At 34.0% G+C, this 14,213-nt stretch overlaps 1 protein-coding gene across 2 annotated transcripts in view; it reads right to left on the bottom strand.

Annotated features, from left to right (window-relative positions):
- The window catches only part of tnk2b (tyrosine kinase, non-receptor, 2b), a 128,635-nt gene that overhangs the window by 49,471 nt on the left and 64,951 nt on the right, over nt 1–14,213 (bottom strand). Inside the window, exon 1 of one of the 2 annotated variants that reach the window (XM_042717814.1) lies at nt 5,650–6,605. The exons of the other annotated variant lie outside the window; for it this stretch is intronic. Coding sequence (XP_042573748.1) covers nt 5,650–5,703 — 54 coding nt within the window. The 5' untranslated portion in view covers nt 5,704–6,605. Of the gene's footprint in view, nt 1–5,649; nt 6,606–14,213 lie in introns of those variants that run through there. 2 annotated transcript variants of the gene reach the window in all.

Here is a 14,213-nt window from a genome sequence, read left to right on the forward strand (position 1 = left end):
TGTTGTGATTTCCATAACAGTAGCATTCCTGTATGTGATGCAGTGCCGTCTAAGGGCCCGAAGATCACGGGCATCCTGTATGGTTTTCCAGCCTTGACCCTTACGCACAGAGATTGTTCCAGATTCTCTGAATCTTTGGATGATATTATGCACAGTAGATGATGATAACATCAAACTCTTTGCAATTTTTCTCTGAGAAACTCCTTTCTGATATTGCTCACTATATTTTTCGCCGCAGCATTGGGGGAATTGGTGATCCTCTGCCCATCTTGACTTCTGAGAGACACTGCCACTCTGAGAGGCTCTTTTTATACCCAATCATGTTGCCAATTGACCTACTAAGTTGCAAATTGATCCTGCATTGTTTTGTTGTATTGACATTTAACTTTTCCTGCATCTTTTTGTTATATGTACATTTTTTTTTGGAAAGTGTAGCTCTCATGAAATCCAAAATGAACCAATATTTGGCATGACATTTCAAAATGTCTCACTCTATGTTATCTATATTCTATTGTGAATAAAATATAAGTTTATGAGATTTGTAAATTATTCCATTCCTTTTTTACTCACAATTTGTACAGTGTCCCAACTTTTTTGGAATCGGGTTTGTATTTTGGCATTGCATGATTTTGCTCATTCACACTGCCAGCGCTTTCCCGCGTTTTGTGCTTTCATTTACAAGCCTGGACAGTCCCATAAAGACACATTGACATCTAATGTACTCATCAAGAAGCCCTGCTCTTTCATTTTTGAGTTATCCTCCCATAGACAACTGCACTGCGTATATATACTACTACTATATTTGGCTTTGTCTGTATAAAAGCTTTCTCCTTCTTTCCTATTAAGTTGTCACATACAACTATGATTATCACTAAGAAATGCATCTTACATAGAATAAAGCTCCTGTTCTGTTTAAACATGCATTCTGGGATTAATCCCAGTAACTAGGGATGCACCAATGTATCTGCCACCGATATTTATCAGCCAAGTTTTCCTCAATTTACAACCATCGGCATATCGGCTATATAAGGAAAAAGGCCGATATAACAAACCGATGGTTTATTAATTAACTGCGTGAAGGGACTGAGCTGTATAAAGTCTGTTGCATAATCCTAGCGCTGAAGTTTAATGCTAATCAAATAACAAAAGAAAAAAGATAGCACACTATTCTTGACTAAATAACTTTTGTAACTTTCCTAAGTGTAGCGGACCTCATCTGAATGACGACCAAAACTTTACTTATGTTGTTTATCATCCTTTTTCACTCCAAAAAAATAAAAAATAATCACCATAAGTGCTAAACAAAACACAGCATGATAAACCTGTCAAAATAAGAGTCCCGCCTTAGTAAAGGAGATCTTGTACATATTTAAACTTACAAAAATATTACAATTTATATAAAAACAAATTAGAAGATGATTCATAATAGTCTATTACAATAAAGGAGGATTAATATGTATTTAATTTATACAGTGAAGTGTTATTTTACATTTGTTTACTTTATTACTGTACCTGAAAACTGTTAAACCTACCTAAAAAGCACTATTTATTTAATGTATATCTTTGTTCTGTTGTATTTTTTGTAGGCCTGCTGAATGTTAAATGGATCCAATCCATGTTCATTAGAATTTTTTTGATGACGCAGCAATAAAACTGCTAGTATAATTTAATGCAGGTGCTTTTTAACTTTACTGATTTAAAACATGATCAAAATACTATCTAAAAGAGAGGAAGTGACAAATATCTATATCGGTATCAGAATCGGCCAATAAGTGTTTGTTAAAATCAGTATCGGCCCCAAAATATCCTATCGGTGCATCCTTACCAGTAACATTATTCAAATTTTCCAGAATTTCAACCTAAGAAATATGAAAACGTACTTACAGACTGTGAGTCAGAAGCGCCAGACTGTCCTTGCAAAGTTAGAATTGCCCCTTTTTATAGAAACAGACACCGGCATTGTAGGCTACTCTCCCAGGAAACAGTCCTCATCCTCCATAAAATGCGCTGCACACATCTGAATATTTGGGTTGAACTGTTCTGAAACAGTGTTGTAAATACAACTTAACTGCTGTTTAATAGTTTTGTTATTTTTTTTGAGATGTTATAAAGTAGTTTCGCTTTCACAACATGGCGGCGGCAACAGCAAGATTAAAAGTTACGCCTTCTTTCTTTGTGTGAACATTTGGGCAGCGTTATGCAAATCTTCCCACATCATGTAGACGTGGGGGTGTGTGAGAATGAGCCATTTTAGGTAGGCGTGTGATTGACTAAACTTTTATAAAGAAAAATATCTCTTTGGATTTGAGACTTTAGTCTCTGCAACTTTACAGATCTTCTTTATGCACCAAGAGCTTGTAACACTCCAAAGAGAAAGGAAAAATTTTAATCACATCATAAGACCCCTTTAATAATATTTTAGCATCCAGATATGTCATGGATATGGAAACATTTGGATTCATGCAGAATGAGAGAGGCAGGCTTCAGTTTCGCTTTTCAATTAATTCGTTTTGGCTTACAACTTTAGAGTATTTGTTGTGGAGAGAAGGGAACTAAAATAGAATTTTTTTTTTTAATGTTTGTAAATATTTAGCTTTATTTACCGGTGTTTTAGCCTACATTATTTCTAAATGATAATAATAAAATAATAAATAATAATATATTAATAAAATGTGACATACAGCCTACTAATGTAGGCTTTTTTCTCTCAAAACACTTATAGGAGTAGCGTTTTTTTTATCCATGCTGCAAACATTTTTAACTATCTTGAAAAAATAGGCCTATTTTAATGTCTTTAAAGCATTGACAGTATTTTCTTTGGTTTAATACATTTGGTCAAAATCTAGAAAAGATGCTGCTGTATTGGCCATGACTAACTGCTACCAGATCAAGACCCTGTTTTTTTTTTTTGTTTTTTTTTAGTAAAGAAAACACTGTACTTTATTATTATTGTTATTATTATTATTATTAGTATTATTATTATTATTATAGGCAAAGAAAAAGTTTTAAAAATAACGTTATTAACCAGTATTTTTTCTACTAACACCGCTGGAACTGTGTTATGCAACTGACCAATTTCGGTATTGAATTGGCCAATAGTTGTTTGTTAAAATCGGTATCCGCCAAAAAAAAATCCTATCAGTGCATCCCTACTAAATGTGAATGAAATGCCACCAAAACACAGAGAAACAAATGTTAACACACACGCAGTTACCTAGTCTAAACAAGTACTAACATATACCATAAAGGCAGAGCTGAGATAATTCACAGAACCCCAGGCTGTCATGAAAAGATCTACAGACAGCTCTAAAACATTCATTAAGTATATTTACATGCACTTTAAAAAGATTATTTTAATCAAACTAAAATAATAATTTGTCCTTTTAAAATGTTGTGTAAACACTTCATACAAGTCTTAGAAAGACTGAAAACTGTCTTTTGACCATTTTTGAGGAGTTGCTAAGACAAGGCTTCAAATGTCATGTGGGGAAAAGAACCCCATACCACAGTGATGCACATAAGAGAATGGTCTGTGAATGAGTGTCACAAGATCCTTCAAAAATCATTCTAATTAGAAGGTGACACGGGAGTGGATTTTCAAACCTCTCCCGTCCCACTCTCATAAAAAATACATAAATAAATAAAAAATCCTGTTCCACCCAATCCCACGAAACACTGGGGAAAATCCCATCCCGTCCCAATCCCAGAAGAATGACTCCCATTCCCTCCCACTCCCATGTTGTGTTATTTTTGGCCGAAATCTGTCAGTTACAGTAAAAATATACAGTACAGCATGCCCACCTTAGTTGAACTGAGAGGCCATCTTAAACACTGCACAGTGTGCATTGCACACATATATAAATCATCCATGCTAATACACACGTTTTCTATTTGAATATTTTTCATTTGAAAGTAGACATTTCACTCTCTATAAACTATATCATACATGGAGTTTCGAAGTTTCTCAAACAGAGACCGAGACGGCAGAATGCACATCCTGTTAATTTTAATTATTTTACGGAAGTGCAACCTATCGTTGTTATTCTGAGTTCACACAAATAAACGTAGTGTCTTTACAGATTCAAAAGATGTATTACTTTTATCTGTATGACCAAAAATAATTTGTATTTTAAAGGGATAAAATGGGATAAAAGGGATAAAAAGGATAAAATTTTGTCACAGCTGACACAGAAGAACGTAAACTGCCTGCGTACAGCTCATATTCTCCAAAATGGCACTACGCTGATTAAACATTTGAACCACTGATGGCAGATGGACTATTCTGACGATGCTGTCATACTTTTCTGGACCTTGACAGTGTGTTTTACTTGGCAGTCTAGGCAACAGTCACAAGCCTCCCTGTTTTCATCCAAAATATCTTTAATTGTGTTTCGAAGCTTTTACGGGTTTGGAACGACATGGGGGTAAGTGATTAATGACAAAATTTTCATTTTGGGGTGGAGTATCCCTTTAAGAGCAAGTGAGCGCATCGGCACCGGCATCTGTCCTGCAGTGAGCGTGCTGCTGTTCAGCTTCCATACAGACACTTGAACATTAGATTGACAGGCCATGTAAAGTTTTTACTACACACATCTTTTAGATAAAAAGCCATATTTGTGGTAAATGAATGATAGGTGAGCCTTTGGATGTCCATGTACTGTATTACCACATAGACCAGCCATTAACGATCTGTCCGTCACGGACTGCATGTGTCATTCACTTAGCCACCCACACCAAAGCAAACAGGAGGAGAGGATAAAGAGACAGGGCAACTAGAATTGAGTTCAAAATTAAAATATACAGTTTATAGTTTATTTATATAAAAGGTATATTTGTGTATAAAGTTGGGTATCATAGTGTTATTACGATTCCCAGTCCCGGCAATTGCCGCTGCCATTTTTTCCTGTCCCATCCGAATAATGTTATTAATAGTGATTTTGTTTCCCATCCCGAGGGATTCCCGAAAAAAAATGTCAGCCTCTAATTCTAATATGCCGATTTGGTGCTCAACAGAAATTTCTTATCATAAGTTGTGTGGCCAAATATATTACTGGAAACCATGATGCATTTTTTCAGGATTCTTTGAATTAAAAGTTCAAAATAGCAATATTCATTTGAAATCTGCTTGTTATCTTTTGAACAAGTCAATTTATTGTGGCATTTCCAAATACAAGTAATTTCTTCAAATAAAAAAAAAAGCACTGACCGCAAATTACATCACACGTCATAGCAAGCATAGTTGAGCACCACCCAGAGCAAACAGTACCATGTAAACACATATGCTGTCTATCAGACTAATGAATGACAATAACAGTAGAGCACAGCCTGGTTAATGTATGCAAAGTATGAGGAAATTTAGGGCACCCGCCACCACCTAATCATAGTACCGTGCATCACGTGATGATTCAACCACATGTGGGTTATTGTACCGTCTTACAGACACACTGACACACTTACAGACTCACATTTCTGGTGTGGTTACCCATCGCTGAGCATGTCATTCTTACTGTACACAGACTGAATAAGCTATGTGTAATGGACATTAAAATAAATGTCCACAATACTGAACATTTAATAAGCATTTGATAAAGATTTAAAATAAGTAACAGCAACAAAACTGTGATCAGTTATCTGGATAGCCTACAATACCTTATCCTCATCGCAATCGCTGGGCAGACGCTGGTATTCTGCTGTGTCCCCCATTTTAAGGTCAAACGAAGAGTCCAGCTCCGCTATGCAGTTCAAACAGACATGGATGTGGCCTGTTCTTCGGCGCACAGGTGACACCACTGATTTTTGCTCCTCATGACAAGCTGCTGCTCCTGGTTCTCTGATGGCTGGTCAGTGTGTATTTGTGTGTGATGCCACAATATCAGTTGAAATCCATCACATCCATACGCATTTTCTAATTCTATTGTGTACCACGCAGATCACACATCCTCTCTCGCTGAGCTGCTTTTCAATCGTGCTCCTTCATCTGAGACACTCCATCCCTCCCTCTCTCCCTTTCACAAACATCTGTGTGCAGTGGGAGGTTTTTTTTTTATATATGGAGTCCTGATGGCTTGGCTGATGCCATAGGCTAATCCCTTGTTATTGTTGTCATGTTTTTTCCCCTCTAATTTTTCCCTCTTTCCTTTTCCCTTGTTTTTTAAGCCCAGGCTGCCGGTCTCTGCTGCTGCAGTGAGTGGTTGCCCCCGACAACGCAGTGGCTACCTCGTCAAGTGAACTCACCAGTGAGCAGTGGGCTTGAGGCTCTCAGCCAATCAGAATGCTCACCGGCTCTGCTTGACGAAGAGGCTTTAATCCGGCAAGCGATTGCATTTGAGAGAGAGACAGAGAGAGAGAAATGAACAGAGAGGGAGAGGCAAAAATCAGGGCCATCTGGGAGCCCATAGTCCATGCATTTAGATGGATGAATGCAGAGGGAGGTGAAGGGTAGTCTGTTTGCTGCCTCGTGTCTCCTGATCTCTCCATACTCTCTCTTAGCAGGCTTAATGTGTAGCCAATCTGCTGTTTTTCAGCCCACCCAACAAGCGGTCTTTGCTCTTCTGAGCCTGTGAGGCAATGTCTTTACTAGGATACCAAAACAGCTGCTGTATCAGCTAGGGATGGGTCAATACAAGAATTCTGGCTTTAGTAAGAAAACAAAATCTGATACCTCGGTACCGATATTAAATCAATTATTGAATTATACAAAAAAGTGCAATCTTCCTATGAAAAAGTAACAGGTTTACACATTACGTAGAACAAGTGTCAGATCTATCACAGGAGAATACATCAATATCTTTCTCATTATGCTAACTGTTCATGACAATTTCAAAATGAGTGTTTAAACCCTCACTCTGAGTTTACTGTTTGATGTCCACATATTTAAGAAATTACAGTGTCTGTAGCATTTCTGTCGTAAAGAAATGCCCAAATATTAAAGATTAAGTGGACATTTAAATAAAATGTTTAGTCAATTTTAAACAAGGATTAGACTGTGTCAGTCATTTGTTTTAATGCCTAATGTACATTAGCTCTATTGTTTATAATACATTATGCATTTTAACAGTTTTTTTATTTTCAATAAAACCATATGATTACTTGCCTTTGATACTTTATTTGAACTTAATTTGTTATTGCCTAATTTTAAAGGCTACTGTTCGCTTAGGCCTTTTTTTTTTTTTGCCACAGAAAAACTTTATTATAATAATCTTATAACTCAATTAATCATAAGAATAATCGCTTGATTACTTAAATACCAAAATAATCCTTAGTGACAGCCCTAGATAGATGTGTATGACAGATAGATAGATCTCGTGTCTTTTGAACCATCTAGCACATGACTGTTGGATTAGATAGGGCCCTATGATATCGGTTTTATTTTTTTCCTAAATTTTCCTAATTTCCTAAAAGAAAGTTTTTTTCTGTTTTAATTTTTCTCGACTCCTTTTAAGTTAAATTAAATTGTATTTATCAAAAAGCATGTCTAATTGATTAAAACCATGAAACACATACAATTTATTAAAAGTTTAACAAAAAAGAACATATTTAAGGCCCTATGAAATGTTTTATTTTTTCTCACCAGTTTTTTTTTATTTTTTTCTCTCAATTTTTTATTGTTACCAAATTCTGTGTTTTAGCTTGTCTAATTATTTGAATACATAAAACAACCTAATTTCATAAGGCTTCTTAAAGTAGCCTTATGAATTTTTTCCCCCTCAGAAATTCTGTGTTTTGTATTTAAATGTAAATTTTTTCTGGTTATCAAATGAAAACATAAAACATTAATTTAATTTATCTTTGAATTATTGAAAATAATAATTATCATTGAAAACTATTTTTTGTCAAATAAAGGGGATTTACTATTAAAATTAAAACATGGAAGAAATGTTGTTTGATTATTCCTTAAAAAATAATGTTTGTTCCAAATCATACCGGACTTTTATTTTGACGGGTTGCTGTGAGTACTTTTACCTTTACTTCTGTGAATGTGATATGACGCTAGTTTTACTCAAATCAAACGGTCAAATGCTCATGAAGTGTCTCTCAGAGCAGTTCTGGAGATGCCGTTCATGTGTAGGGGTGGGCGATATGGAAAAATATCATATCACTATTTTTGAGAAATATTACGATTCACGATTTTTATCACGATTCTTTGTCATGTTGGTTTTACTATTTTGCAAGTTGTCTGAGCATTACAGCCAAACTCATTTCCCTATTATAAAGACAAAGCCTTTCAAGGTAACTTTTTAATAGCAAAGATAAAAGAATTACAAAGATATACATTACAACTACACATAATATACAAATAAAACAAACAGTGCTTTATTTTCAGGTACTATAGGTGTATTTAGCAGGAGCATTTAAGAAATTGAATGAATAAATATAAAAATAAAATGCTATATAAACTGATTACTAAAGCAGCTGTATTAAATTGCTTCAGCCAAGAGCAGTGAGTGATTTTTCTCTGTGTTTTGTTGTTTTATTAATGTTAAAGAAATAATTCACCCAAAAAAAAAATTCTGTCAGCTGTCTGTCAATTCTGTCATAGTGTTTTATTTTTATACCACCATTTAAAACAATTTGTTTCAAACATAAAGTAGTTTCTTTCTTCTGCTGAACATATACACTATTCAGAGGAACGTGGAAAACCAAACAGTTGCTGGTCCACAGTGACTTCCATAGCATGTTGACCAGCAATTGTTTGGTTACCCACATTATTCAAAATACCATCTTTTGTGTTCAGCACAAGAAACAAATTAATACAGGTTTGGGACAACCTGACAGTGAGTAAATAATGACAGAAATTAAAATTTAGGGTGAACTATCCCTAATGACAGTCGACTGCATGTTTAATAGTCCTACTGTCTCTTTAAGACCTGCACACATCTAATATACAGGCACGCATACATTTTTCTTTCAACTGTTTACTTTCATTTTAGACATAACCAACTGCGTCTACATGTAAACCTTGTGTGTTTTGACAGTATTACTGTATGCTGTTGTTATTAAACAGTTTAAACAGTATGTATATATATATATATATATATATATATATATATATATATATATATATATATATATATATATATATTTAAATACACAGATTAAAAGGTAAATGTTTTCATTTCAGTTCATTCTTGGCAAAAAAAACAAACAAACAAACAAAAACACATGCATATCCATATGCAGAGCGAAATGTGAATGGTCCAACATTTGAAAATAATAATTATTATTTTCTCTGCTATTACTCTTGATTTTTCAAGAATTATGCCTTTACTGTGTGACCAAAAAATTTAGTATTTTCTGTTTCAGCTGTTTGATCGAGGTGGTGCCTCATGTGCACATATTCATTGGAAACAGCGTAGCCGTTCACCGTGGCGAGTAGCGGTCCACTTCGGCATATTTTTTGCTCATTATGATTTTTTTCCGTCAATACTGAAACACGCGTGAACTACAAAGCCTATTTTACCTAATAAATAATAGTTTAGCTTCAAAATGGGCAACATCACGAATATGGAAACGTTTGGATTTGTCCAGAATGAAAGAGGTAAGCCTAACCTTGCCTTATGTTTTGCTTTAAATTATTATTATTTGTTTTTGTTTATAGCTAAGCCTATATTATTATATACTGCAATTATATTTATCCATTAGAATTACATATTAAAGGAAATTTTGTAAAGTGAAGGGAACTAAAAAATATCCTGTTAGTACATTCAGAGCTGGGTAGATTACTTATGAATTGTAATCAGTTACTGATTACAGATTACATGACAAAATTTGTAGTCAGTAATATAATCTCTTAGATTACACATTTTTGGTAACGTAATCTGATTACTTTTGGATTACATTTAGATTACATTTGTGCTAACCCTTATTTGATATCACATATAATGAATTAGCCTAATCTTGTGCTATTTTGACAGATAAAAAAAAAAATATATATATATATATATATATATATATATATATATATATATATATACCAAAAAATATATTTAATTCACCAACAAGAGCCACAATAGCTTATTTTTATATTTATTTGTATGGAAAGTTAATACTTAAAAAAATACTAACACTAATGTACCTTGCTGTAAGTGTTTGCTAGTAACACTGAATAAAAACAAAATCACATCTTATGATTTTTAAAGCATATTACTTATAATTAAGTAAATTTAGAAAACAGCTACATCACAAAAACCAACACTGAAAAACATGAAATTCACAGCAATATAATTGCTAGGTCAAATATTAAATTAAAAAAAAAAAAAAAAAAAAACACTAGAAGTGTATATGACTGTATCAATGAAAAACATCAAACAATAGCTACATTGCAAACATAAATTCTGAAAAAGACTAAATCACACAGCAATGACATTTCTATCCATCTCAAAACATTTTAAGTGCGTAGTACTAATGAGGAAAAGACACAAAACGATGTAGTACACATGCCAGACCAGCATGTGGCACTGAAATTCTGCCACAGAGACACACTAAGAACGGAGAAGACATGGACTATGCGCATAAACCTTGCGCTCGGTATACAAACGAACATGGAACAATACATTTATTAATTTGTGTTAATGTTAATTAATAATAAAAAAAAAAACAATTGTTCAGTATTTGTTCATGTTTTTGTTGCTCTTACGTGATGTAGCAGTGTTTGACTAGGGACCAGACGTGGGCTGATGACGTCATCGTTTCAGAAAATATACGGATTTGCTGTCCACATGAAAACGCAAAGGCGGCATTTTCAAATTTATCCACTCTGGGAACCGGTTTCAAAAAAATATTAGTTTCACTCTCCTAAAATGCCAGATCCGTGTGGACGAAACGCCTATACGATACAAAATTTATGCGTATACAGCTTAATGCATCTCCATGTGGACGGGGGAATTGGATTTAATAAGGTAGTAACAATGAAGAAAAATCAACATTACCAAAAATATATTAAAGAACATGAAATTTCCCAGCAATAACTTTGCTAGGTCAAAGATTTCCGTGGACAGCAAATTAATCTGCGGTAGGCAGATCTTACACTGAACAGTGACATTTTCCCGTGACTTTCTTTAAAAATTAAATGATGTATTTATATTCAGTGATTAAAGGCTGCTTTACCCGCTTTTTTCCATTATCTTGTTGCTGATTTCTTCTGAGCACGATTCTGACCACCCCCCCCCCCTCTCCGCCGGAAAAACTTGAAGAATCACGAACGTATATAAGCGGCAGGTTTATTAGGAAAAAATATAAATGTTAAAAAAAGGAAATTTAGGAGAATCAATTAATTTTGAACAACTTATTACCATTGTGTAAATAATATGTAATCATGTAATCCATAAAAAAGTAACTGTAATCTGATTACGAGTATTTTAAAAAGAAGTTTACTCTAATTACAAGTACTTGAGATTTGGAATCTGATTACGTAATCCAGATTACATGTAATCCGTTACTACCCAGCTCTGAGTACATTATAACATTATTAGGCCTGCCTTTATTATTTTTGAATTTAATAAAATGCGACTTGTACATTTTCTTTCTTCTCAAAAACTTAATTTATTTTTAGCGTGTTTTTAAAAAATATGCAGCAAATGAAAATAGGCGATTAATCTGTTAAAATTTGTTACTATGTGTAACTACTCGCTGGTCATTAAACAGTCCACGTTTCCCAAGTACTGATGTCCATATGTTTTATTTATGGATATGGAACACCGTGAAAACTACATACAACAAAAACAAAGAAAATATATAGTTTTACACACAACAATTCAAAGGACATCAACGCAAATAAAGAAATATACAAACATTAACACTTTTACCGTGTTGGCCTGGTTACCAGCAGTAGAATGGTGAAGCACTCTAACATGTGTATCTTAATTCAAATCTCGTCATTCAATTTGCAGCACTTCCAGGTTAAATCAAATCAGGAAGGGTCACGTGACCTTCAATTTAGTCAAACTTAGCAGTACCACAAAATAAACACAACATCAGAATTTATGCAATTGGCACACATACACAGTATTACATTTAAATTGTAAAGTTATAAAAATACAAAAAGGAGCAAAAAACCCTGATATTACAAATACATCATACACAACCCATAACTGACCTATCAGTGTCAGCTACACTCCCACTAAATTACCTTTGATCTATTTGAAAAACATACAGAATGCAACAATTCGAATAATCAATGGAAATTTCCAGGCATCAACACAATATATGAAATCAACTAACATGATTCTATCCCCACAATTCATAAATTACACACTCTTCAGTTAAAATGAACAAATTGTTCACCATATATCCCATTGTTTTAATATTAAACCGAGTACAAATCAACATGTGACCAAGATACTAATACCTACATGATATCAATACACCTGAAATTCTAATCAAGTGATAGGGCAATTTTATTTTTTCAACTTTTAGCTACAAGAACTACTAACTTTTGAATAGGGCGTTCCACAAAAGAGGGTTTAGTGAGGCGTTCACCCCTTTTTCCCAACCCCCGATTAGTGATCGACCGATATTGATTTTTTATAACCGATACCGATATCGATTATTTGCATGTTTATGTACCCGATAACCGATATGCAGAACCGATATTTATTTACTGTTATACTTCTGTTTTTGACAATTATTACAACACAAATGAGCTGAACAAACCATTTTATTTATAACAATCACTCCCTCCTTGCATACAAAAAAAAAACTTTATATTTATACACAAATAAATAGAGGGGTCTGAGTCCAAAAAATTAAAGTGCACTGTTACTAAGTGTCTTTGTTTTAAAATTAAAGCTTTGAGGTAAAAAAATAAAGCACAAAAATGATTATAACATATTGGTGGGTGCGGGGGGGCTATTTAAAAGTGCATAGCTATTTAGTAGTGTAACTTAATACTCCCAGTTAAGCAGAACTAGGTTGTAGTGTAGAAAACAGAGTCTTTCAGCATTCTGCCCTGTAAGCCTGCTTCGTTTGTTTTCATAAATGGCTCCCACTTCACTGAAGACTCGTTCACTGGGCACCGAAGACGGTGGGGGGCAAAGGAGTGAGGAATAAGGTTTAAGAGTGAGGAATAATTCACTGGGTAATTTTAATTTAATTCACTGAATAATATTCCCTGGAATATATAACATTGTCAGGAAAGAACAAACAAAAACAAACAGCATACATCATTGCATTTTCCAACTAGTGTTATTAATTATTATGTTTTGTCGGTCTAGATCATGAAATATTTTCTGACAAAGTGCTGTAACTTATCTATGCATTTACACAAAACTATAAATTGGGCTACTCAACCGCGATCGCGTGTGGAGATAATAAATAATTTCCACAGAGCTGTATTTATTTAGATTTGTATTAACTAAATAATGGTTATGTAGTAAATCAAATGATTATATAATCTAGGGTGTTTAAACGAGATAATCTTGTCAAAAATTTAATGCAGTGGCCGTGCTTGAGGCTTCCTGATCATCAACCCATTCAGGTGCTGAGCAATATGAACGAACTTTTTTTTCCGAGACTATATATAGTTAAACAGCACTTGTCAGTTGGCATTTTATGACCTAAATTTAATCTAACGTTAAATCATGAAATGCCAACTGACAAAGTGCTGTTTGACTATAACTTAATCAACCGCGATCGCGCATGGAGATAATAAATAATTAATTTCCACAAAGCGGTAGGCTATATTTATATGTGTATTACCGAAATAATTGTTATGTAGTAAATGATAATATAATCTAGGGTGTTTAAACAAGATAATCTTGTCAAAAGTTTCATTCAGTGGCCGTGCTTAAGCCTCCTGATCATCTGTCAGTTGCTAAGCAATATGAACGAACTTTTTCTTCTAGACTAATGGTGAGCAAATACAACAGATAGAGAATTAAATTCAATGCTTTTATTTTCAACATGCACTCATTCATGTCTGTTTTATTTAATTCATGTAAAGTTACGTCTTTATTGGGGCAGGACATGACGAATTACACTACGTGACTCAATGAGTTTGTCTCAATTGTTTAGAAACCAGCTGCATAAATTAACTATATCAGGAATTTATGTCTCAGATCTTATTTGTGCATTTCTGTTATGTTAAATAAAGTTGATTAATTAAAGCAAACCATGTAGAACATATACTTTACCTGTGCACTGAGTTGTTGTTGACTGATCTCCTCAGACGCCCGGGCTGCACTGGCGGAAATCTCAAAACGGCCACAAGATGGCGC

This window comes from Cyprinus carpio, chromosome B2 (genome assembly GCF_018340385.1).
Source record: "Cyprinus carpio isolate SPL01 chromosome B2, ASM1834038v1, whole genome shotgun sequence".
In the NCBI taxonomy this organism is placed as follows: domain Eukaryota; kingdom Metazoa; phylum Chordata; class Actinopteri; order Cypriniformes; family Cyprinidae; genus Cyprinus; species Cyprinus carpio.